The sequence below is a fragment of the Pan troglodytes genome, chromosome 3, assembly GCF_028858775.2.
Source record: "Pan troglodytes isolate AG18354 chromosome 3, NHGRI_mPanTro3-v2.0_pri, whole genome shotgun sequence".
NCBI classification, from domain to species: Eukaryota; Metazoa; Chordata; class Mammalia; order Primates; family Hominidae; genus Pan; species Pan troglodytes.
In genome coordinates, this window is record NC_072401.2 from 124,282,339 (window position 1) to 124,308,737 (window position 26,399).

The window sequence follows — 26,399 nt, forward strand, 5'->3', positions numbered from 1 at the left end:
GGATAATTTTGAGGGCTTCAAGACATCAGTGGAGGAAGTAACTACAGATAAGGTAGATATAGCAAAAAAGCTAGAATTAGAAGTGGAGTGTGAAGTTGGGACTGAATTGCTGCAATCTCATGATCAAATTAGAATGGATGAGGAGTTACTTCTTATGGCTGAGCAAATAAAGTGATTTCTTGAGATGGAATCTACTGGTGAAGATGCTGTGAATATTGTTGAAATGGTAACTGAGGATTTACTATATCGTGTAAGTTTAGTTGATAAAACAGCAGGGTTTGAGAGGATTGACTCCATCTTTAAAAGAAGTTCTACTGTGGTTTACCCTATCAAATAGCATTACATGCTACAAAGATATCTTTCATGAAAGGAAGAGTCAGTCGATGTGGCATACTTTATTGTTGTCTTTTTTTTTAGAAATTGCCACAGCCACCCCAGCCTGCAGCAACTACCACCCTGATCAGTTAGCTGTCATCAACATCAAGGCAAGACTTTCCACCAGCAAAAAGATTATAACTTGCTGAAGGCTTAGATAATCATTTGCATTTTTAGCAATAAAGGATTTTTAAATTAAGGTATATATATTTTTCCCCCATACATATTGGTATTGCATACTTAGTAGACTATCATATACTGTAAACATAGCTTTTATATATATTGGTAAATTAGAAATTCTTGTCACTTGCTTTATTGTGATATTAGCTTTATTGCAATATTAGCTTTATTGTAGTGGTCTGGAACTGAACCTGCAGTATCTTGGAGGTATGCCTGTATTTGTCAGAACCCTTCTAGCTGTAAAAGTAAAGAGATTGAATTTTACAATATGTGGGGTATACCCAAACCACACTAAAAAAAATTGTTTAATTCGGAACACAAAGGAAAATGTCAGCTTTATACTTCAGCAACAGTTTCTTTTCACTTGGAGCTAAGGCCTCCTGCTTCTCAGCTCTTTTACCAACCTTTGACTGTCTTTTACAACCCATTTACACAGACCTGCATTGTTATTGCCTCAGTGGGCTCAGAACTACCTCAGCAAAGAAGGGGACTTGGAGTGTTGCTTCACCAGCTGGAAACCTCCATGGCCAGTGGCGCCTTCTGCCTGAGTACTGCTCGCACCCACTGAGCTTGTTCTGCCCACTCAGCCCAGCAGGCTGTACTCTGCTCGTGCTACTGGCCTTAATCCCACACCTGCCAAGGGCGAGCGAGGCGTGGAGCGGTGAGGGTTGTGTGGGCAAGTGAGCCCAGGTTCCTGCCACTATGCACAGTCAGGCACACAAGCTGCTGCATGGGGTGGGCAGCTCCAGGCACTGATAACAGGTGTCGGCTCCATGCAAGGCTGTGGCTGGACCAGATGTAGTGCACACATCTTCCACTCTGTGCACCCGTGACTGGATGAGGGGAACGCAGTGGTGCCCAGAAGCTTGGAGAAGCCAGGATCCAGAGCCCCAAAGAGGGTGTCACAGCCCTGCCTCAGGGAGCCCCTAGGTCTGGGCTCCCCAAAGGGCTGCAACTCTTCTCCTTCTCATCACCCTCAATGTGGCAAGTCAGGGTTGGGGGTGTTTTTCAGCTTTGTTTGTGTTACTGCTCTTTCAGTCCCTCCGTTTGGTGGGTCCTGAGTTCTTGTCCCGTGTCCAGGACCAGTGAGGTATGTGGACAACTGGAGGGTGAGCAAGGTGGAAAGGACCTTAATTGAACAACAGAACAGCTCTCAGGAGACCCAACTTAGGTAGCTCCTTTCTGCAGCTAGTAGTCCTGAAGTCTCTCCAAGTCTGGCTGAGTCCAGGGGATTTTATGGGTTCAGAAGGGACAGAGTGCATGCTGATTGGTCCATGGGTGGCCATGGGCAGGCCCAGTGAAAGCACCCTAAGTTCTCACTCTGGGCTTCACATGGAACTGGCAGCCCAGCCCCCAGGCTTCAGGCTGTCCATGTCTTGAAGGTGGGGTTTCACCAGGGACCCACCCCTTTGCACCCAGGAGCCTGTCTGCCTTCTGTCACCAGGAATGTGCCATCCATGGCCCCCAGGCTGTTTGTGCCAAGGAGTGCCTGAAGCCCTATGGCAAACCACCCTCAGCCTTCCTCAGCCTCCCTCCCATGCTCACCAGTGCCCAAAGTCCAGAGGGGTTCAAAGTGGCTGGGGGCTGGCATCTCAGTGTCTCCCTGAGCACAAGCACACCCAGTTGAGTTGTGACAGCACCCAGGCTTGGCCACAACTTTGCTCCGCCCAGAGCCTGCGCCACAATCAGGGAGTGGCCAGGGAGCAGGAGCAGTCACTTCTGAGCCTGCGGGGGCAGGAGGGCTTCCCAGGCCCCCAAGAACACAAGGATGCCTGGGTGCAGAGTCACGGCTGGACAACTGCAGTCAGCCCCGCCCTCCCAACTCAGTAGGGGCCAGGGCTCCTGCCCGTTCGCAGCCTTGATGGCTCGGCGGAGCTTGCAACTCTAGCCGCACCTACCCAGTGCAGCGGGCGTCCTCACAGCCGCCGCTCCAGACGGGCCGCTGCTGCCATCATTACTCCCAAGTTTCGGGTCAGAAATAAGTAGAATTTTAGTGCTGGAAAGATTCTTAGAGAATTTGATTTCTTAATAAAAATTTGGCTAACTAGATATTTTACATGTAAATCTTATAGAGAATTTATTCAGCAACAAAAATCAGTTATGTGTATATTGACAGTTTCTAATCTAATTTTCATAATTAAATATAACTAAAATTATGAAAATGTACTTTAAAAAAAGCTAGATTATACTCCTGTCTCCTAGAAGGGACAGTGCAGGTAAACCAGACCAGTGCCTTGTATCAATAATTATGTTTCATACCAAGTAATAATGTTTACCTTTTTGTTATGCCAGTAAAATTTATGGCCTAAAAGTTACATGTTGTTTCTGTTTACATCAAGATATTTGATGACAGACTTAGTCAGAGGTATGTTTTGTTATGAAAAAGACAATGATAAGCCAGTTGTAAAACGAGTGCCTTTTGGAAATCTTGATTCCAGAACTTTTTTTTTTGTATTAGAGTACAAAAAAGAATATTTGTCATAGGATTTTATAAAAGTATAGTATATTCTATCTAAGTAGAAAGTTGAAGAAAATAGAATGCTAATGTTGGAGAAGGTGAGCAAAATTATATTTTTATGAATGTTTAGGATATTTTGGGAATTTCTAAGAGTTCAGCCTCTTTAATTCTATATTTTGGGGCTTAACGCATTTTTTTAAAAATTATGTGTGTTCTTTTAGAGGCTAGTAGAGGCCTGACATTTTGAGTTTAACAACTTTATGAGGTTTATTCTTAAATTCTGTATCAGACTTAATGTCTTTGAATTGTGTATTTAATAATTTGATGTCATTTTGCTACTGCATTTATAAACCAGAATTCAGTCTTTGATGATTGCATTATATTACTAAGTGATTTGGGTAAAGACAGAGGGGAAAAAGAGAAAGAGGGAAGATGGAGGAGGGTAGAGGGAGGTTGAAGTGGTATATGTGTGTGGGTTGTTGTATTTATGTTTTATCTTTGCTTGTTAGACAATTAGAATTGAAGTTAAACACTAGGAAATAGATGATAAGTTTATCTCTATACTCCCAGGAAAATTTAACATTAGAATTAAGGCATTTAGCTAAACTAAGCCAAGGTTGGAAAACTACTGTGCTCTATGCCTGTGTTTAGAAATAAAGTTTTATTGGAACACAGCCACATTCATTTTTTTTCTCTTGTGAGTGCTTTCGCACTGCAATGGGAGAGTTGAATAGTGCTATATAGACTGTATGGCTGACAAGCTGAAAATGTGTACCATCTGGCCCTTTATTACTAATTATAATATGGCTTATAGAAAGCTATTAGTAATTGTTAGAACTAAGAAATACTCATATGATAGATCTCTCTTATCTGAAGCAATAATAATATTGAGCCTCATAGGAAAAGATTATATCAATCATCTGACACTGTAGGTGCTCCAACCCATTTTCTCACTCTGATTCTCCTTATCTCCTTTTATGCTACTCAGCTGTTTTTTTCTGTAGTGCTTATTAGTGTAGTGTAGTGAATATTATTACCACATAGTTTACTTATACACAGTATTTATTATTGTCTGTCTCCCATTGCTCTAATGCAAGGGAAGCATTTTTGTCTATTTTGAGCAAGGATTTTTGTCGTATTTACTGGTATATTCAGGTACCTGGAACACATAGTAGCAGTTAGTATGAAAACAACCTGCCTTCTTATTAACTATATTAATCAATTTAGAAAGCATCAGCTTTTCACTTGCTGGCTATATTTTGCTAATTCAAAATGCAAATAATTTGCTGAGCTAAATTGTATATCTTTTAATTTGTTTTCTCTGTTCTTCATTGAGAAAGTTAGTATTTTCTGTTTTTAACTTCTCACTTTAGCTACATGTAGTTTTTTCTTGGGGGTGATATGTGTTTAGTAGAAGGTAGTTCAGTATTTACTGAATAGCAAAACGAACACTAAGATTAAAGCTCATGTTAACTACTCTGATGGCCTTGAGGAAGTAATGCTGAGAGTTTAATCACCATTAAGTAATTAAGAATAATTTCTCATAAAAGTTCTCTTCCTTCCAGTTATATTCATGACTGTGTTTTGGTGATAGTTGATTGCCCTGCTTACATAGTTGCAAAATTGGTAAGGAGAACAGTATTCTGCAGCCAAGTTTCCATGAGTTGATATTTCACATTCACATTCGTGACCTAAACCTGTATTCTGGCAGACAGTGAGAAAAGCCAAATGTTCTCGTAAGCAGCAAGGATTTTCTTCATGGAAAACAAAGAAGTAAAAATGTAATCCAAGCAAAACTATCATGTATATACTGAATTTTATAGGTATATCTACAGAAAATTAATATTTGCTTTTATGCATTTTATTACAAGTTTATTTTGTTAGGTATTATATTTGAAGTAAAAAATAAAATACAAAATTGAATACATAAAGGGAAATCAGAAAAACCCAGAAATATTACTCTAAGATAATAACAATTATTACCACTTTTATTTGAGCACATGCACTATACCAGGCACAGCACACCGTGCTTTATGTACATAATCTGTAACTCTCCTGACAACCCTGCAAAGTAGTACCTCTGTTTACATTTTGAAGATGAGAAAATTACTGCTCAAAGAGATTAAATAGCTTGCCATGATTCAGGAACTAGTAAGTAATGAAGGCAGTATTGTAAGGCAGGACTTTCTGTCTCCCCAGATACCTTATTCTTTATCCCATAGCATGTCATTTTTCTCCAGTATTGTCATGATGTGTCATCAGATGACTATACTTTTTATCCATACTTTATTTAAAAATTTTACGTGTTAGAAAACTTACACTCTAGACATTTAAAATTTAAATTTTCATAACATAGTATGCTTCTGAATAACCTGAGAAGAATGTTACACAAAAGGAAATGGCTTGCTGATTCCATGGAGTAATAAATGCCTACCTGTTTTCATTTTGAAGTTGAAGCCATTGCTTCTAATTTTAAGCCAACCTGTATTTTTTTTCATTTTATCTTTCACACCTTCATAACATGTATTTGGCCTTATATAGCTGTGAAAATTGATTGTACAAATTGGTTTGAGCATATGAGACCTATGAACACTTGTATTCTGACTTAGCATAGAGTTTTATATTTTCTGAGTAGCATAGACCCATATATTTTTGGACACCCCTCGTATTTTACATTTAATAGAATGATGAACATGATTCATTAAGCCTTTCTTTGATGAAAGACAGAAACCACAGAGCAATGAAGATATTGGCATTTCTGATAAAGTTTGTATATTAAAGTCTTATGGTAGCCTATGAAAAAGAGCTTGTTTGGAAAAATTGAGAGATTCAAGTTTTGTATTATACTTAAGTTTTGTCACTTCATCAAATGCCTCCCTTTCTATGTCTTATCATGAATTTATTTTTTTCCCTTTAATAGTAGATCAAATATAGATAGCCAGGAAAGAGTAAAAGGTCAGTTATGGTAATATAGTGAAGATGTTTCATTCATACTTTAATATTATACAAGTATTCGTTTTGTATTATATTTCTTCTTCTTCTTCTTCTTCTTCTTCTTCTTATTATTATTATTATTATTATTATTATTTTGAGACAGAGACTCACCCTGTCGCCCAGGATGGGGTGCAATGGCATGATCTCTGCTCATTGCAACCTCTGCCTTCTGGGTTCAAGTCATTCTTCCGCCTCAGCCTTCTGAGTAGCTGGGATTACAGGCATGTGCCAATTTTTGTATTTTTGTGAAGACAGGGTTTCACCATGTTGGCCAGGCTGGTCTTGAACTCCTGACCTCAGGTGATCCGCCTGCCTCAGCTTCCCAAAGTGCTGGGATTACAGGTGTGAGCCACCGCACCCAGCTATACTTACTATTTTAGAAGAACTTTATGAACACTATTAATAATAAAATTGCCTTAAATTATTATCTGTTGAGTGAATGAATAGCTGGCTGACTGAATGAATGCATACATTCAGAACTCTGGACTCCAAAATCTTTTAGAGTCTCCCTTTGAGTGGAAACTACTCTTCCTTGATTTTGGAAATGTTAAATTAAAAGATAGCTTAATATTGGTATTGCTCCTTTCTGTAATTGTCAAAAAGAAGTTATAGTGTCCTCATAAAGACAAATAAGGAGATAAAGAAAAACAAAAATAATTGAGTTCAATTGTTAATTTTTGTTTGTTTTATGTGATCCTCAGATTCTTGGGATTAAAATTCAAGCAGGGATGCAGTCTTCTTTTGAGTTACATGTTAAGAGTCTGTGACATTAGCATTCTCTATCTCAAGCAGAAATGCTACCAAAATGGTTCTTGATTTAAGGATGTGATTTCTTTTATAGTCAGTATTTTTAACATATCACATTTGAGTCTTGTAAAACTTAACTGCTTCCTTCTTTCACATATCAGTTTCTCTTCCATCAGAGAGAATAGTGATATGGAATCATTTTGTCTGAATGGTTGGCTAAAAGTACATACTGTAGAAGGTAGAAACTTAAATACAGGATAATGAATTTTTTTAATATCTGATTCCCATTAGCATTAACATTTTTTTTTTCTGTTTCCAGACCATAAAAGCTTCTTCCAAAAGTATCCACAGGCACAGAAGCTCTGTTTAGATTTTTTCTATGTGCTTTCTTTTCTTGATATTTTGATTTTTTTCCAAAATGAGTTTGCTGTTTACTTTTGATGAAGTAAATATCTATATAAAATCTGAAGATTTTTATTTCTTGGATTTGGAGGGCAATTTGAACATTAGATTTTAAAGGCTTATACTTAAGATGGCCATTAGTAGTTAAATCTGGTTTATAACTAATCTAGTGTAATTTAATTAATAGAGGTTAGTGTGGAGTCATTCATATATTTATATTTCCTGTTTCATATGTTTATAAATACTTGATGAGTATCATTGGCTTTTTTTCTCCAATGTGTTTGGATTCAAGGAATTAAGGGTCTGTATAAATACTTATTTTTCTGTGTGTGCATTTTCTTGTGTTTATTTTCATTGGTTTTGAGTTTGACTTAATATACACATGTGCATTTAAAAAGATGATCTTTCCAAAAGCTTTGCTTGGGATCTTTGCTAGGAGGATGATTTAGATGGATGGAGAGGGCTGCTTGCTTTACTGTTTATTTTCCCAGACAAATCCATGGAGACAGGCTGCTAATAGGATAGGAGAAAAACAACAAAAACAAATACAGCTTTTTGGCCTGGAACTGAATTGTATTATCTGTACTGTCAGTTAGAGCCTTTGCTCACTTACCCAGACAATCTCTACAGGGATTAAAGCTTCCTCCTGCATTTGTGATAACTTTCAGTATGCTGCAGTGTCATATCCAGTTAATATTAAAAAAAAAAAATCTGGCTGTAAATAGTTACAAAATCCTCACCAAATCAACCTTTAGCAAGAGTGATTGTGCTGATTAATCAAACAAGATTGTCAATAATTAAAGGAATACAGATGACTTGGATTTTATTTTCAGTTTTCATATGTAAATTCTTGCAGCCCTTCCCCAAGGTTGGGCCTGATTTTGTTATGGGATCTTTGGGGTGTTGCTTTTCTGACCAGCAACCTCTGTGGCCAGTGGCGCCTTTGCCTGAGTTCTTGTCCTGCATCTAGGAAGAATGAGGTACATAGACAAGTGGAGGGTGAGCAAGACAAAGAGGAGCTTTATTGAGTTAGAACAGCTCAGAAGAGGCCTGCAGTGAGTAGCTCCTTTCTGTAGGCAGGTCATCTCGTTGAGTGTTGAGCTCTCAGCAGAGAGGAGGCCTGGAGTGGGTGGCTCCTCTCTGCAGGCAGGTTGTCCTGACGAATGTTCAGCTCTTAGCAGAGAGGGTAGCTCCTCTCTGCTGCTGGTCATCCTGTTGTCTGCAGCTCTCAGCAGAGAGGAGGCCCTGAAGAGGGTAGACTCCTCTCTGATGCTGATCATGCTGACCTCAGCAGCTCTTAGCAGAGAGGGTAGCTCCTCTCTGCAGCCGGTCCTTCCACTGGCTCTGCTCTGCTCTGGCTGAGTCCAGGGCTTTTATGAGCCTCAGAGGGGAGGAAGTGCATGCCGATTGGTCCATGGGCCTGCGGTAAAGGCACCACAAGTCCCCACTCTGGTCCGCAGGGCTGGCAGCCTGGCCCCCAGCCTTCAGGCCTGCCCTGTTCTGAAGATGAGGCCTCACCAGGGACCTGCCCTGCCCCTTCCCACCCAGGAACCTGTCTGCATCCTGCTGCTGCCCATCACACCCAGGCTGCTCACACCCGTGCCAAGGAGCACCCACAGGCCAGCCCAGAGCCTCATTCAGCTCCATCTTGGCCTCCCTCTCCTACTTGGCATCCATAGTCCAGAAGGGCCAAGGTGGCAGGAGGCTGGTGTGTCAGTGCTGCCTGGAGCAGCACACACCTGGCTGGGCCACAACAATGCTGGGACCAGGAAGAGGCCAGGCAATGGGAGCAGATACCCCTGAGTCTGCTGATGACGGGGGACCCACCTGGGTACTCGAGAGCACCAGGAGACCCAGGCCCACAGCCACAACCCAGGCAGCTGCAGCTGTGCCTGGGGAGCTCTCACCCTACCAACTCATAAGGGGCAGAGCTCCCACCAGTCCCTGGCTCTGCAGAGTGTGCAGCATTGACTGTGCCGCCTTCTCTGCATCTCCCACATTGGTGGCAGGTGAGGTGCAGGTGGCATAGTGGCCCTGGCCAACCCAGCACAAACAAACCCGACGCTCCCAGGGCTAGTCCTGTGAGTCCCAGTGGCAGCACCTTTGGCCAGGTGCTTGTGGGCTTTCAGGACATGGTGGGGCGCGAGGTTGAGGCTGCAATGGAGGCTCCGAGCTTAGTAGCAGGTCCTGCTACCTGTGCGAGGGTGGAGGTGGCACAGTCCACCTTGAGGACATGGGGCACAGGAGACTGTTGCCACTGCTGCTCTCACAGTTGCTTCTGCTATCCTGTCTGCCTCCTTGCAGCCTGGAGCAGGGCTCCAGGCCATCGCTGGGCTGGGCTGCCATCCAAGGCAAGGATGACATTGCCGCAAGTTCCCCCTGTGGACCCGGCTCTCGGTGGCAGCCTGGGGCTCCTCCTCGCACAGCTTGAGACCCTGCTGGGGGGCACCTCTGGGAGCGGATCGTGGGCCCCAAACCCAGTTGTTGGGAGCGCCAGGCTGGACAGTCACTCCGACGTGGGGTGGATCCTGGGGTTGCAGCGTCGGTGGCCCGGGCTGAGCCTCCAGCTGAGGTGCAGGAACTTGGAGCCGCCAGCAGGGTGGGTGCGGCGACAGAGTCGCTTTCCATGTCTGGGAAGCGGGCGCCACTCCCGCTTTCCACCCCACACCCCTGAAGTACAGCCCCACTGTGCGTTCAGGCCCAGCTCCCTTCACTCTGTGCGCAACTGCGGCACCCCTGGGTCCAACTCTGCCTTGAGACCCCTCCATGACAGACCGTGCTCTTCCCCCGCCTGCAGGTAGGTCGGCCCGGCCCCACCTCAGTGGATCCCAGGGTTGGGCTTCCAGGGCAGCAGGCTCCAGGTACCGTTCGCCTTGGAGTCCACCTGAGGATCCACAGCCTGCACCCCCACCTGCACCCACACCCGTGCCCCACCACAGCCGGCCCCGGCTGCCAAAGTGGCAGTGACTACTTTGGATGGCCCGCTGCTGCCATCAATTTGAATGGTTTATATTTTGCCGTCCTTGTTAGTTGAGAAGAAAAACATGGATGTATAGATATACAGTGATGGATGGACTAGCAGCTTAAGAGTCATTTTGAGGACATTTTTTAAAAAAATTTTTTGAGACAGAGTCTTGTTCCATCTCCCAGGCTGGAGTTCAGTGGGGCAATCGTGGCTCACTGCAGCCTTGACCTCATGGGCTCAGGTGATCCTCCTGCCTTAGCCACCCAAGTAGCTGGGACTACAGGCGGGTGCCACCACTCCCAGCTAATATTTAAATTTTTATAGAGACAGGGTCTTGCTTTGTTGTGCAAGCTGGTCTCCAACTCCCGGGCTCTCACAGTCCTCCTGGCTTGACCTCCCAAAGTGCCACCACACCCAGGCTATTTTGAGGACGTTTCTCTTTTCAGAAAAGTTATAAGTATTTTGACCCTGCATGAAAGTTTGGAATGATGGAATCATATAAACAAAAACAACAGAAAGCCTCAAAAGATTTTTTTAAACCAAACAAAAATTATTGGAACCAGCTTTTACCTCAAGCAGTGAATGAGCTACACAGAAAGTTGATTTTTCTTTTATTAATGATTGCTAGTAATTAGAATTTTACACTTTATTCTTCTCAACCTCCCTCCAGGTCAGTTTTGGTTGTTACAGCTGGAGGAATGATACTGGCATCCAGTGGGTAGAGGTCAGGGATAGTACCAGACATCCTATAATGCACAGGAAAACCCTCCCTGACCCACAATGAAACATTGTTAGCCCAAGTAATGCTGAGATTGAGAAACCCTGCTGTAAAGTGTGGATTTTTATCTTGATGGGAGTTTTTCCAAGTAGCTACATTGATGTTTACAATGCTTTATAAATAAAGGGAAGTTTTGTTCTGTTTGTTTGAATTACTAATAAGAGATAAAAGAGGCTTTAGACACAGATTTTGGGATTTATAGATGCAATAAACACATAAACACAGTCTTCGAAAAATGTTCATGGAGACAATATGGTGATCTTGTGATACAGGGAAATGGAAAACATTTTATTATAGAAGAACATGAGAAATTTGTATTTTTTACTCTTTCATGGACATGAAATGAAACTTCTACTTTGTAGGTGTTGGTGTTGTACAGAATTATTTCTATATTTGTGAATTAAATCATATAATAAAGTAATCGCAATATCCAAAAATCAATTATCTTGGTAGAATATTCAAGAGCCTGAAGCTCTGGATTCACTTCCCATTTGTGACTATAGTTAATTTATTTAATGTCCAAGCCTCAGTTAACACATCTGAAAAGTAAGGTAGTTTTTATAAACTTGTCAGATGGGCATTAGTTAATTTGTATTTGATAATTTGTATTGACACTAAACTGTTATCAGATGTTAAAAGAACTGTTCAGTCTTTGATTGCTGAACTTCAGTGTAAGGAGTAGGTGTTTCTTTGTTCATTTCATAAAGGAGCTCTTGAACCTCCGTTTTCAAGCATTGTCTGCTCAGTCACAATAATTTGCAGTGGAAGGATGTATGTGTAACCACACATGTGTAAACACATACACACCTAGTGACTTGATGGTAGAGAAGTTAAGGATTTACAAAATGTGTTTACATTGCTTTCCAGAGATTGAGGTTGAGGTTTTTGGAACCTGGCATACTGATAGTACCCATTATGGAACCATAATCATGTGGAGTTAGCATATGAGATAGAGCATATAACCTATAAACATATTTAATGATACTCATCCATTGTGCTACAACAGAAACAGACATTGGAGAGTAAATGTAAATGATCTTATTCCCAGTCTTAAAAAATTGCAGTTGATTTTATTTTTTAAATGATTATGTGGTCTGCCATACTACCCACAGTCCATTAACTAACTGAATGCGTGTTGTCGAAAAAGTTCTGCTTTCTGTAAAGGAGGAGAGGGAGAAAAAAAAATGCAGGTTGGAGTCACAAATCATAGCAAGTCACTTTACCTTTGTTTCCATGTTTAAGAAGGTGTCTCTTTGGTGGAGACAGATGAGATCTGTATTCTGTCACCACCAAAAGTCCTTAGGGTTATTTTTTTAATTTTTTTTTTTTTAACTAAGGGACCAGCCAGGCCTACGCAACTAATATAGAGAAAAATTCAGACAAGAAATTGGATCTCAGATGGAGGTGGAAACTGCAAAGTTTGATCATCTTTTAGAGATTGCAGTGTATAAAATAAATTGTTTCACTTATAAATGGAAGCAAAGCAATAAACTTCATGTTATTCTATATACAACTTTAATCACTGTTTCATTTTTTAAAAGATATTTTGTTAAGATGGTATTTTGAATTGGTAACATATGTATATAATTCAGAGATCAAAACTGTATGGAAAGATATACATGCTAATACTTTGTTCCTTCTACCACTGTACCCCAACCTTTCCACCTTACTTTTATTAGTCTCTTGTTTCTTCTTCCAATTTTTAACACAAACAAAAAATATGCAAATATGTATGCGAATATAAATATGTTTATGTGTGTGTATATATAATATATATAATATATAATATATATTATATATTAAATATATTATATATTATATATTATATATATAATATATATTATATATTAAATATATTATATATTAAATATATTAAATATATATAATATATATTATATATTAAATATATTAAATATATATAATATATATAATATATATTATATATTAAATATATATAATATATATAATATATATTATATATATGTTTTCAATACCCATTTCTCCCAGATATATACAATGCAGGAAACTATGTATACCCTTCAGTACTTTGCTTTTTTGATTTAGCTCTGTTTCTTGCAGATCTTTTTCTCTCAGTAAATGGGCATTTTCCTCATCCTTTTGAAGGATGCATGGATGAAGAACTACCATAGTTATTCAACCAGTGCCTTATTTTATGGACTCTTAGGCTATTGTCAGTCTTTTGCCACTACTAACAGTACTACAAAGAGTAATCTTGTCCAGGTGTCATTTTGTACTTGTGCTGGTTTGTTGTAAAAGTGGGATTGTTGTGTTATGGGTAAATACATTTGTAATTTTGTTAGATATTATCGTATTTCCTTTTATGGTGATTCTACCATTTTTTACTTTCACCAGTAATTTTGAATGTGTCGGGGTTTCCAGCTTGGTATCAGTAGTTAGTAGTTAATTTAAAAGGGTAAGTAAGTAATCATTAAATGTTTTATATTTATGTTTAATGATTTTATTTTAACATAAAACATAAATATACATTGATTTCATTTGTCTTAGGGCAAATAATTTTTTAAGAATAGTCTGCTCATTGGAGCTCTGTAATACCTCTTTTCTAAACCACATTGTATTAATTTCAGTGTTTGGCATCTATCAAGTAGAGTGATAACTTAAGATACTCTGAGGTACCTTGAGTATCCCCATTCATCTACAGCTGTTCTGCCAAACCAAGTTAACAGTTGAGAGTTACTCATCTTTATTGAATCTTTCCTATTTAGGTTTTTTTTTCTAAAAAATAATATATTTATTTGAATCACATAATTTCAATGTCAAGTAATTGTTAAACTAGAATTTTGGAATCAGTATTTTTTACTCATGTTTTGTTTACTGGTAAGTCACCTTGCTTATTACAGTGTCTCAACGTATTAAGTGTTTAGTAAATTTTCATTGAATGGAATAGAAGGAAAAGAGGTAGTATGGAAATAGACTCAACTGATTCTAATTATGCACCCAAAACAAGAAAGCAAAGGTTACGAGAGCAGGAGGAGGGTGCGCATAGCAGAGGGCCTTCTTATCAGCCAGGATATTTAACCTCCCATGGCTGAAGAGTCTAGGAAGTGACATATTTTGCTTTCCAGTCCCCTAACTTTCTCTTCTTAGACATACAAAATTTATATCAAATAGAGACAGGGTGGGTCCATCTTTTTCCCTCATTTTGCTGTCATTTTCAAACTTTTTTATTCTGGAAAATTATAACATGTCTTGCCAAAATTGATTGGCTAGATGTGCTGCAACTTACAGAGCTTTAGACCAGTTATAATGATGAAGGTTCAGTTTAGATAGTAATGTGCTTTGAGGCAATAATTATGGGATATTTCCTTGTAGTGACCAGTAATTTTTATGTCTTCCGTATTAGTCCATTCTCACATTGCTAGTAAAGACATACCTGAGGCTAGGTAATTTATAAAGGAAAGAGGTTTAATTGACTTACAGTTTAGCATGGCTGAGCAGGCCTCAGGAAACTTAACAATCATGGCGGAAGGCACCTCTTCACAGGGCTGAAGAGAGGGAATGAGTGCAAGCAGGGGTAATACCATAAACTTATAAAACCATCAGATCTCATGAGAACTCACTGACTATCATGAGAACAGCATGGGGGAAGCTGCCCCCATGATGCAATTACTTCCATGATGTGGGAATTACGGAGATTACAATTCAAGATGAGATTTGGGTGTGGACACAACCAAACCATATCATCTTCCAAACAGAATTTATCATCAACACTGACCAGCCATTTCAGTTTTATCTTAATTATTGCAAGGACTGGTCAAGAGAACGTGTTTGGAAATTGGAAATTAATCATCTATGTTGAGGAAATAGTTTATAACATTTGAGTTTCTCTGGTGAATCATTAACATAGTTTCCATATTTAAATTTCTGCCATTATATTTTTTCACATTGTCTGTCTTCTTTCCAAATAACTTCTCTGAGAAACTCTTAGAAAAAGCAGTAATAATTAAGGGCTAAAGAAAGAGCTTCAGTGCACTTGTGACATCATTTTATCCATTATAATTAACCATTAAAAATTAGTTAATATTAGTTACCTAACTAAAGTTAGTTAATATAATATCATTATGTGTGCTGCATCATCTATGTGCCCTTCTGGCAAGACTGAGTTTTGGTGAGTGAGGGTTGTTACTGCAGTCACGTTCTAGACACAGTCATGTGCTGCGTAACCATGTTTTGGTCAACATCAGACTGCATGTACAAATGTGTCCCATAAGATTATAATGGAGCTGAAAAATTCCTATGGCTTAGTAACACTGTAGCCATCATAATGTCATAACCATTATGATGTGGTAGCATAGTGCATTACTCTTGTGGCAGTGCTGGTGTAAACAAACCTACTGTGCTATTAGTCATATAAAAGTATAGCACATTCCATTTGTATAGTACATCATACTTGATAATAAACAACTGTGTTACAGGCTTATGTATTACCTATACTATACATTTTTATCATTGTAGTGTGTACTCTGCTTATAAAAAAAAATTAACTGTAAAACAGCCTCAGGCAGGTCCTCCGGGGGATATTCCATAAAGAAGGCCTTGTAAACGTACGAGATGACAGCTTCATGCATATTATTGCCCTTGAATACCTTTCAGGGAAATAAGATGTAGAGGTGGAAGACAGTGATACTGATGATCCTGACCTATGGGCCTAGGCTAATATATGTGTTTGTGTCTTCGTTTTTAGCAAAAAAGTTAAAAAAGTAAAATAATAAATAAAATTTAAAAATAGGAAAAAGCCTATAGGATAAGGATATAAAGAAGAAAATATTTTTGTGCAGCTGTATAGCATGTTGTTTTAACCTAAGTGTTATTATAAGAGTCAAAAAGTAAAAAAAAAAAAAAAAATTAAAAAATTTATAAAGTAAGTTACAGATTAATTCTTGAAGAAAGAAAAGTTTTAAAATAAGTTTAGTACAGTCTTATTGTACCGTGTTTATTGTAAAATCTATAGTAGTGTACAGTAATGTCCTGGGCCTTCACATTCACTCTTTGCTCACCCAGAGCAAAGAGTTTACTCACTGACTCACCCAGAGCAACTTCCAGTCCTGCAAGTACCATTCCTGGTAAGTGCCCTATACAGGCATACCGTTTTTTAATCTCTTATACATTATTTTTACTGTACTTGCTCTTTGTTTAGATATGTTTAGACACAAATACCATTGTGTTACAGTTGCCTACAGTGTTGAATACAGTAACATGCTGTACAGGTTTGTAGCCTAAAAGCAACAGGCTATATATCATATGGCTTGGGTAGACTATACCATCTAGGTTTGTGTAAGTACACTCTGTGATGTTTGCACAATGACAAAATCACTTAAGGATGCATTTCTCAGAACATATCCCCATTGTTAAGTGACACATGACTGTATTTTGTTCTGTAACTTTCTTGGCCAAATGTACTATTTTGAGTCAAATTCCATAGACCTTTTTGTTTCCTCTTGAAGTATAATGAACCTTTTCCTTTTAACTTATAAAAAGATGAGTGTATTCAAGACTGATTGTTCAGAAACTTTGTCTGGGCAGATTTGACTTTTTATTTTAAATTAGCTTTGTCACAAGGATATTATCACCTTATGTCTTGAAACCCTGACCCAGCCCTCATTGCACTCTCCCAATTTCCCTGCTGGATTTTGTTTGATTATTTGTTGTTTTGCTGCCTCACCTATTTACACATATCACCCTGTAGTTTCAATATGTAAATTCAAAACTTAACCTGTTTTGCTATCTAGGATAATATTTAGATAATCAGCTAAGTATTTGCTCAGGTTATGTTGATGAGAAAGAGATAGATTTGTTCTGAGATACTTACATTTATTTTAACTGTTCTCCCCCCAGATATACAGATACTCCTCAACTTACAATGGAGTTCCTTCCTGTTAAAGGTATCTTAAGTTGAAAATATCGTAAGTCAAAAATGGATTTAAAACACCTAACCTACCAAACATCACAATTTAGCGTAGCTTACCTTATATGTGCTCAACACTTACATTAGCCTACAGTTGGGCAAAATCGCCTAACATAAAACCTGTTTTATAATAAACTATTGAATATATTATGTAATTAATTGAACACTGTACTGAAAGTGAAAAACAGAATGGTTGTATGGGTACTCAAAGTAAGGTTTCTTCTGAACATGTATCACTTTCACACTATCATAAAGCTGAAAACTCCAAAGTCAAATCATTGTAAGTCAGGGACTGTTCATTACTTTTGTTGTCTAATGCAGTGGTAATTAATGAAGGAAAATACCAGAAATTGACAGTGTATTGATAAACTGTTCTTTCTATTCATAGGGCTATCTTTTTGCCTTTATACTAATCTCCTTTAATAAATGGAATAGAAAACTACTTTTTTTTTTTGGCCATGTCATCTGTTTTTTTTTTTTTTTTTTTTTTTGACAGCATATTAGGTTGTGGATAGTATTTGGAAATCCACATCTGCTCTTTATCCACATGTGTTTATCCTACTTGCAGTGTAGATAAAAATGTGCTTTGTATTTTAGATTAAAAATTGTGTTTTCCATTATTTTATCAATTTTCCTTTCTGAAAATTGACCTTTTAACTTTGTATTTTTGCAGGGAAAGCTTTTGTCAGAGGAACTTTTATTATTGTTTTTCAAAAGGCAGTTGCCTCCAGAAAATCTATTTTACTTTAGTATGAAAGTGGAAAACTGACATTTAATTGCACAAGCTGTTTAAAAATCATAAAATATAACTACTGCTATAAAAATGTGTTCATATAAGAGACTAGAGGATAATATTCAGAGCATAAAACAATGGTTGGAGGTCCACAGGCAACCAACACTGGTAGTCAAATAGTGACTAAATTCTTGATAAGTCTTGCTGCTTTTTTTCTGAAATTTTATTTAATAATATCATATAATGTTTTTCATTTGAAAAGGAAAAAGATGTTATCAAGTTCCTGCCTATTTAACTTTAGAGAGAACTTAGTTTGGTTTATTAAGTTAGACATGTAGTCAGTGTAGCACTTTAATCTTTTAACTTTACCGCTTTAATTATTTTACAAATACAAGTTCTTGATGATCTTTTATGTTTTTCTAGGAAATATTAGTGATAACATCTCATATCAATTTTTTTTGTAACATTCAGAAATTGTAGTCATGAAGAAGAACAGGCCTTACCTCAAAATATCTGGTATACTCTGCAATAAAAGTATCATCACTGGCCATCAGAGAAATGCAAATCAAAACCACAATGAGATACCATCTCACACCAGTTAGAATGGCGATCATTAAAAAGTCAGGAAACAACAGGTGCTGGAGAGGATGTGGAGAAATAGGAACACTTTTACACTGTTGGTGGGACTGTAAACTAGTTCAACCATTGTGGAAGACAGTGTGGCAATTCCTCAAGGATCTAGAACTAGAAATGCCGTTTGACCCAGCCATCCCATTACTGGGTATATACCCAAACGATTATAAATCATGCTGCTATAAAGACACATGCACATGTATGTTTATTGCAGCACTGTTCACAATAGCAAAGACTTGGAACCAACCCAAATGTCCATCAGTGATAGACTAGATTAAGAAAATGTGGCACATATACACCATGGAATACTATGCAGCCATAAAAAATGATGAATTCATGTCCTTTGTAGGGAAATGGATGAAACTGGAAACCATCATTCTCAGCAAGCTATTGCAAGGACAAAAAACCAAACACCGCATGTTCTAACTCATAGGTGGGAATTGAACAATGAGAACACTTGAACACAAGAAGGGGAACATCACGTACCGGGGCCTGTTGTGGGGTGGGGGGAGAGGGGAGGGATAGCATTAGGAGATATACGTAATGTAAATGACGAGTTAATGGGTATAGCACACCAACATGGCACATGTATACATGTGTAACAAACCTGCACGTTGTGCACATGTACCCTGGAACTTAAAGTATTTAAAAAAAAAAAAAAACAAACCATGCTCTTATTGGACCACTGCATACCTGACATGTATTTCATTATTTGGTGAATATGAACTTTAAGAGGAAATTTCTTTATTATGAAGTTTTTTAAAACTGAAATTACAGTGTCACAAAATAGTTAACTTGGGTCAGAGGCATTCCAAATGATTTGCTCTGTAAGTGAATGAATGAATTGAAATCTAACTTCGAGTATTATACTTCTTTTGACAGAAATTATTTTACAAAGAAAATGTAACATAAAATTAAGAAATTATTATTTCTCTGGTTTTCTTTGGTGATTCTAAAACAATCACCAGGAAACATATTACTTTTCCATGAGTTCTTACGAACACCTTTACCTCGGGTATATGAAAATGGCCTACTCTTGAGTTGGATGCTTTATTCCAGATGTGTTCACATAAACGAAGTATGGAAAATCTATACTTGTATAGGAAACAATGGGTCAGCTTTGAAATTTTTTATGAAATGTACATAGATTTTTCTAGACACGTACAGAAAAATGAGAAGTCGTGTCTAGATGGAGCCATCTCTTGAGACTGGACATCTCCAGTAGAAATTTGACTTCTAGCTAGAAAGACAGTATCAAATTGTTCTCAAATATTAATTTATCATTCTTCTTTCAGGGCTTCCAGATGAGCTTGGAAACTGATTTACAGAGATAATTAAGACCATTTGCCATGAACTTCCTTATGTATCCCCATCATTAACAAAACACAGCTTGGCTCTATTATTATCTGCTGCTCCTTTCCTACACTGTCAGAGAAGGACATTTTTTGCCTAAAGTTAATTGTTCCATCTAGTTTCTGTAGCTCATCTCAATTTTAAAAATTTTAGCTCCCTAGTTTCTCCTCACGGACCAAATATATTAAAAGTGAACTTGTGAAAGTCACCAGTGACTACTGAACAAAATTTAATGGTTTCCTTTCTTACTGTGTTCAATTCCATAAATTTTATCCTGCTGAGTACCTGTATCTTGAAACCCTGTACCCTATTAGCTTTGATGACATGACAGTTTTCCCTTCTGCTGACTGAGTCTAGTACTCTTTTATTTCAGTGGAATTTAATAATCACGTTAATATGGCAAATATTTAAACAAAAATCTGAATCCAGTCCAGCCTCTGGTTTTGTTTTATAATTCAAAATTTGAAATCTCAATTATTTTATCTCAATTTCTTTTTTCTGCTCTATTACCATTACTCTTCTGGTTGAGTTATTTCCTTTATTACTGCCATTGCCTCTTGACTCATTTCTCTGCCTTCAGTCTCTTTCTCCACCATTTCATATTCATTCTGTTTTATAGTATTCTTCCTAAAGGAATGATATACTGTTAAGGAACATACAGGGACTCCTTGTTTGCCTCATCAAGTCCAGCTCTTCATTCTGGCTTTTTCACTTTGCAAAAGTTGCCCGTACCCCATGCAGCATCTTACCCTTATAGTATTTTCTGTTTTCACTGAACATTTACCTTTTATCTTGGCAATTATGTCTTCTGGTAGTCATGTGATATGCACGTACTATTATACATTCATTATTTTCTCCAGGCTTTTGCTTATTTTGTCTCCTCCTCTTTCATCTAAAACCATGCTCATTACTTTTCCTTGACTGCCTGTCTTAACAGCCTTTTCCATGAATTTTTATTTTTGAGGTTTTGTTTAGTTTTTACTAAATTGGCTCTACAAATCTTTTTTCTCTAGCTTACTTGTCTTCTGTACCACCTAGCTTAATTCTTGATGTTCTCTAATAGTTCACGTGTTCCAGGTTTTTCCTATCTTTCTAATAACATGTAAGTATCTTGAGGTCGGAGAGATTGATACAGTTTGGCTGTGTCCCCACCAAAATCTCATCTCAAATTGTAGTTCCCATAATCCCCGCGTGTCATGGGAGAGACCTGGTGGGAGGTAATTGAATCATGGGGGTGCTTACCTCCATGCTGTTCTCATGATAGTCAGTGAATTCTCATGAGATATGAAGGTTTTATAAGGGACTTTTCCCCTTTTGCTCTCATTCTTTTCCTTCCTGCCACCATGTGAAGAAGGATGTGTTTGCTTACTTTTCCACAATGATTGTAAGTTTCCTGAGGCCTCCCCAGCCATGCCAAACTATGAGTCAATTAAACTTTTTTCTTTTATAAACTACCCAGTAGCCTTGGGTATGTCTTTATTAGCAGCATGAGAAGGAACTAATACAGAGATCAAATCATATTTTTGATAGCCCTCAGATAATAGTTATTTCATGAATTTTGCCCGTTAATTAAAAATAAGACTACATGGCCAAGTGCAGTGGCCCACACCTGTAATCCCAACATTTTGGGAGCCTAGGGCAGAAGGATCACTTAAGGCTAGGAGTTTGAAACCAGCCTGGGAAACTTTGGGAGACCTTGTCTCTACAAAAATTGAAAAATCAGCTGTAGCCCTGGCTACACAGGAGGTTGAGGCAGGAGGATTGCTAGCTACATCCCAGAGGTTGAGGCCTATGGTGATCCGTGATCTTGCCACTGCTCTGTAGCCTGGGTGACAGGGTGAGACTCTGTCTCTAAAAATAAATAAACATAAGACACAGAAGCTAAATATTTAAATCTCTTTAGTTTTCACAGGAAGTCAATAATGAAACCAGGATCTGAGTAGAAACAGTTATTTTAAAATCATAATATCACAGTTTTATCATATCAGTTTTTATAGTTGTAAAAATTTCACATCAGCAGAGGGCAGTCAAACCATAGTTCATTCAACTATCTTATGGGAAATTAAAATTTTCTCTGTGTTTTTCTGCTTAGGACACAAGCTGTATTTTATATAATCAGTTTGTAAATACATTTCAAAGCTCTTAGTTGGTAAGCTGATAGAATTGTATTACTGTTTAGCCACTGAAGGTAAACAGTTTTTTTAAATAAATTTAAATAAAAGGAATTATTTTTTTTAGATCATGAAATGCTTTATTATTTGGTGTTTTTGATGGACGGCCACTTTACATAGAAATTTGTTTTTTCTGCCTCAGAAGCAGTATTTCTCTTAAATTGCCTGTTATTAATTAGGCTATTTTTTATTCAAAAATATTAACTTTTATGGAATACCTTTATTTTCCCCTATGAAGTTGAGAAAAATGAGTTTTTATTAGAGGCTATAGTATAACACTAACTAAAATGTAGTTTGGCAAGTTTTATTGAGTTTTTCTTCCTTAACCTTTTCTTTGGCTGGCTGCAAACAACTAGTGATAATGTGTTTTTAGATGTGCTTATTTTCACCTCTTCCTCCTGGAGGTTAAGCTAGTACTCATTAAGGAAAAAATACAGTTTATACTAAACAGTGTTTAATATATACTAATGGTATTACTGTATTTCCTGTTTTGTGTTCACAATGAGAAGATTCTGAAAAACTGTCTTTGTGTAAATACTTTACTGACATACCAGACAAGTATAATCTTGTCTGCTGGTAGGCAGGAAAGAGTGATGTCCTGGAATGTTGTTGAGAAGGAAATCTCTTTGTGTTCCACAAATGATACCCCTAAACCCTTTAAGAATATAATTTTAAAATGACAGCTCTGAATTTGCTTTTCCTTCCGTTTATTAACTTTTCCTGCATTTAAGTTCAGAAATGCATTTAGTTGGGAAAAAAACCGTTGTGTCTGAGAAAGAAGTATCTCCCTGGTAGTTTGTGGGAAATTATTGGTAGAAGTATCTCAGGGTAAACATAAAAACAGATTTAATAATTGTTGCTTTTTGTTTTCTTAGTTTAAACTTTTTCTGATACTTGAGTCAGGCTTTTGATAATTCTCTACAGGCTTAAAAAAATGCAGCATCTCCAACAACCATCCGAAACATCTACCCAAGAAGTAATTTGGGGAGATTGTTGTTAGAACACAAATTTTTTTTAAAGTTAGAGTTGGAGTTTTTAAATTTTATTATTTAATGTGAGTCATTAAGACATATGAAAAGCTGTTGTGTAGTGTTAACATTGAATATTCTAGTGAATGGATTTTTATATGCTTAATTATTATAGCTGAGAGTTCACTTAAAATTATACTGATGTTTCTGTTCAGTGACTGAAAAAAAAAATGGTTATGGTTAAACCCTTAAATAATTGACAAAACAGACATCACAGACTAGACCTGTGTGTGATTTCTGGGTCAGTGGTTCTTTTTCTTCTTCTTCTTTAGTACTCCCCATCATTATTACTTACAGTGATTTTCTACTTCAGCTCTCACTCTAAAACCCAGCAAAAGGGAGAATTATCTGTAAGAGTCTCCAAATACAAGGTTTAAAATGCTTGTTAATAATTTTCAAACTTTAGAAAAGTATTATATGCTTTTTTTGATCTTGAAGTTCTTGCATTGTTAATGCATGTCATATGTTGTATCCTTTGTTAAAGTATTTGCTTAAAAATATGTGGGACATTATCCTTCATATAGACCTGTTTTCATAAATCTGCTCTGATGAATTCTGAAATATGGAGGCTACTGCATTTTCAATTAAAAATCTTAAAGGGAGTACTTTAAGACAAAAGAGCTAAGTAATTCAAACAAGTATTAACTAATATGGTAGTTTTATGGTATCAGAAATTCAGATTACTTCTGTGCCATCCCTTAGGCCACATGGTAAAAAGTATCTCACTGTAACATTAGTTACAGTGAGAACATTAGTTGGGTTCTCATTCAGGTCAGCAAGAATTAGGAGATAAGGTAATAGTTCATCCCTGCCGTTTAAGAGCATAACCCATAAATTGCAGCTATCATTTACATCCCATTGGCTAATCTTAGCTACAAGGTAATATTCAGCTGCAAGAGAGGCTGTAAAATAAATATATTCTCTATTTTGAGGGGCTGGGATTTAAATTTGGCTTTAACTCAGGGGTTTCATTACTAAAGAGAAAAACTAACAGTCTCTGCGATTACCTGTTAGCACCATCAGCTGTCATTGTCCACTCCTTCCTCTTTGAAACATTCCTCTTTGTTTTACATGACACAGTAATACCTAATTTTTCTTCTATTTCTTTGTCCTCCTTGACTCCTTTACATATTTATTCTGGTCTGCCTAGCCACAGAATGTTGCAGTTTGTCAAGGCTGGGCACAGGACCCATCTTGTCTCATCCACATCCATGGCTTCAGTTGTCAGCTGTGATTCAGCGCCTAATTCAGCTCAGATCTTTGCTCTGACCGATTCAACCATCTACTTACATGTCTCAAAGGCACTTGCAGTTCAACATGTTTTTAAATTTTGTTCTAAATTATATATATAATTATATAATCTTAATTTTATGAAGTAAATTCTATTACCATCCTTGATCATACACGTGAGAAACTGAAACACAGATGGTTAAGAAACTTGACCAACGTAGCTGGTAACTGTTATGTGAGGTTTTTTGTTGTTGTTTTGTTTTTGAGGTAGGGTCTTACTCTGTTGCCCAGACTGAAGAGCAGTGGTGCAATCATAGCTCATTGCAACCTCAAACTCCTGGGCTCAAACCATCCCCCACCTCAGTCTCCCAAGTAGCAGGGACTATAGGTGCAGGCCACAGTGCCCAGCTAATATATATATATTTTTAATTTATGTAGATATGAGGTCTCGCTACGTTGCTGAGGCTGGTCTCAAACTCCTGGCCTCAAGCAGTCCTTTCACCTCAGCTTCCCAAAGTACTGAGATGACAGGCGTGAGACACGATGCCAGGTTCAGTTCTGTCAGTTTTGATAAATGCATAGAATTGGGTAACCACCAACACAATCACAATGCAAAACAATTTATTTACTCCAAAAATTTATTCTTGCAGCCACCACTGGTGGGATGTCTTCTTTCCACCACTGACCCCTGGCAACTACTGATCTGTCCTGTAGTTTTGCCCATTTCCCAAATGTCATATAAATGTAATCATGCACATGTCATCTTTGAGTATAACCTCTTTTATTTCACATGTTTTCGAGATTCATCTGTGTTACTGTATCAGTAGTTTGTTCCTTTTTTATTATTGGGTATTATTCCGCTATATAGATGCGCTACAGTTTGTTTATACATAATAAACAATAAAGGACATTATAGATTGTTTGCAGTTTTTGCTATGAAGAATGTTGCAGTACACATTCACAGACTGGTTTTTATGTGAACAAAAATTCTTATATCTAATATGATTCTAGGAGTGGATTTACTGAATCATAGGGTAATTAACTGTATGCTTAATTTTATATAAACTGCCCTATTACTTTCCAGATTGCCTGAACTATATTCCCACCAACGATATATGAACATTCCAGGTGCCCTGCATACTTGCTAGTGCTTGTTATTGTCAGTGTTTTTTTTTCTTTAGTTTTAATCATTCTGTTAGTTATATAGTATTATCTTATTGTGGTTTTAATCTGCATTGCTCTTATTACCAGCAACATCAGGCATCTCTTCATGTGCTTATTTGTAATTTGAACATTTTGTTTGGTGAAATGTTTTCTTTTGATCAATTTTTACCCTTTCAGTGGGTTGTTTTCTTTACGTATTCTGGATCAAAATCCTTTATCGAGCATGTTACAAACCTTCTCTTAATCTGTAGCTTGTCTTTTCTTTTTATTAACACTGTAGTTCACAGAGCAAAAAATTTTAATTTTGAAGAAGTACAATTTCCTTTTTTAAAATCAACTCTTTACTTGTGTATAATGTCTCCTATGGGGATTTTTTAAATTATTTTTTTTATTGCAGTAAAAAAGCACATAACATAAAAGATACCATCTTAACTGTTTCTTTTTCTGTTCTATCTTAGCAGTTTCTAAGTTTACAGTTTAGTAGTATTAAGTATATTCACATTGTTGCACAGCCTCCAAAACTTTTTCATCATGGAAAACAGAAAATCTGTACCCATTAAACAACTCTGCATTACCTCCTCCCCCCAATCCCTTTCTACTTTGTTTCTATGAATTTGACTGCTCTGGATACCTCATATAAGTGGAATTGTGCAGTATGTGTCTTTTGTAACTGGCTTATTTTAATTTAGCATAATGTCCTCAAGATTATTTTATGTTATATAATGTATCAGAATTTCTTTTTTGAGGCTGAATATTTTATTGTATGTATATACCACATCTTGTTATCCATTCATCTGTAGGTGGACAGTTAGGTTGTATCCACCTCTTGGCTAAATACGAACATGGTGTGTGAATATCTATTTGAGATCTGCTTTCAATTTTTTGATATGTACTCAGAAGTGAAATTGCTAGATCATATAGTATTTCTATTTTTAATGTTTTGAATAACTGCCATACTATTTTCCACAGCAGCTGCACCATTTTATATTCATTCCAATAGTGGGAACAAGGTTTTAAATTTCTGATTCTTTTCTTTTTTCTTTTTTGATAGTATGTATCCTAATGGGTATGAGGTGACATGCATTGTGATTGTGATCTGTACTTCCCTAATGATTAGTGATTTTCACTATATTTTCATGTGCTTCTTGGCCTTTCCCCCCCCAGCTTTATTGAAGTATGATTGACAAACAAAAATTGCATATCTTTAGAGTGTACAACATGATGTTTATATACACAGACACATA

At 37.3% G+C, this 26,399-nt stretch overlaps 1 protein-coding gene across 9 annotated transcripts in view; it reads left to right on the forward strand.

Moving 5' to 3' along the window:
- AFG2A (AFG2 AAA ATPase homolog A) overlaps positions 1-26,399 on the forward strand; it is a 389,011-nt gene that overhangs the window by 181,252 nt on the left and 181,360 nt on the right. The window contains exon 15 of one of the 9 annotated variants that reach the window (XM_063809830.1): positions 418-532. The exons of the other annotated variants lie outside the window; for them this stretch is intronic. Within the exon in view, the coding sequence (XP_063665900.1) occupies positions 418-468 (51 nt within the window). The 3' untranslated portion in view covers positions 469-532. Of the gene's footprint in view, positions 1-417; positions 533-26,399 lie in introns of those variants that run through there. 9 annotated transcript variants of the gene reach the window in all.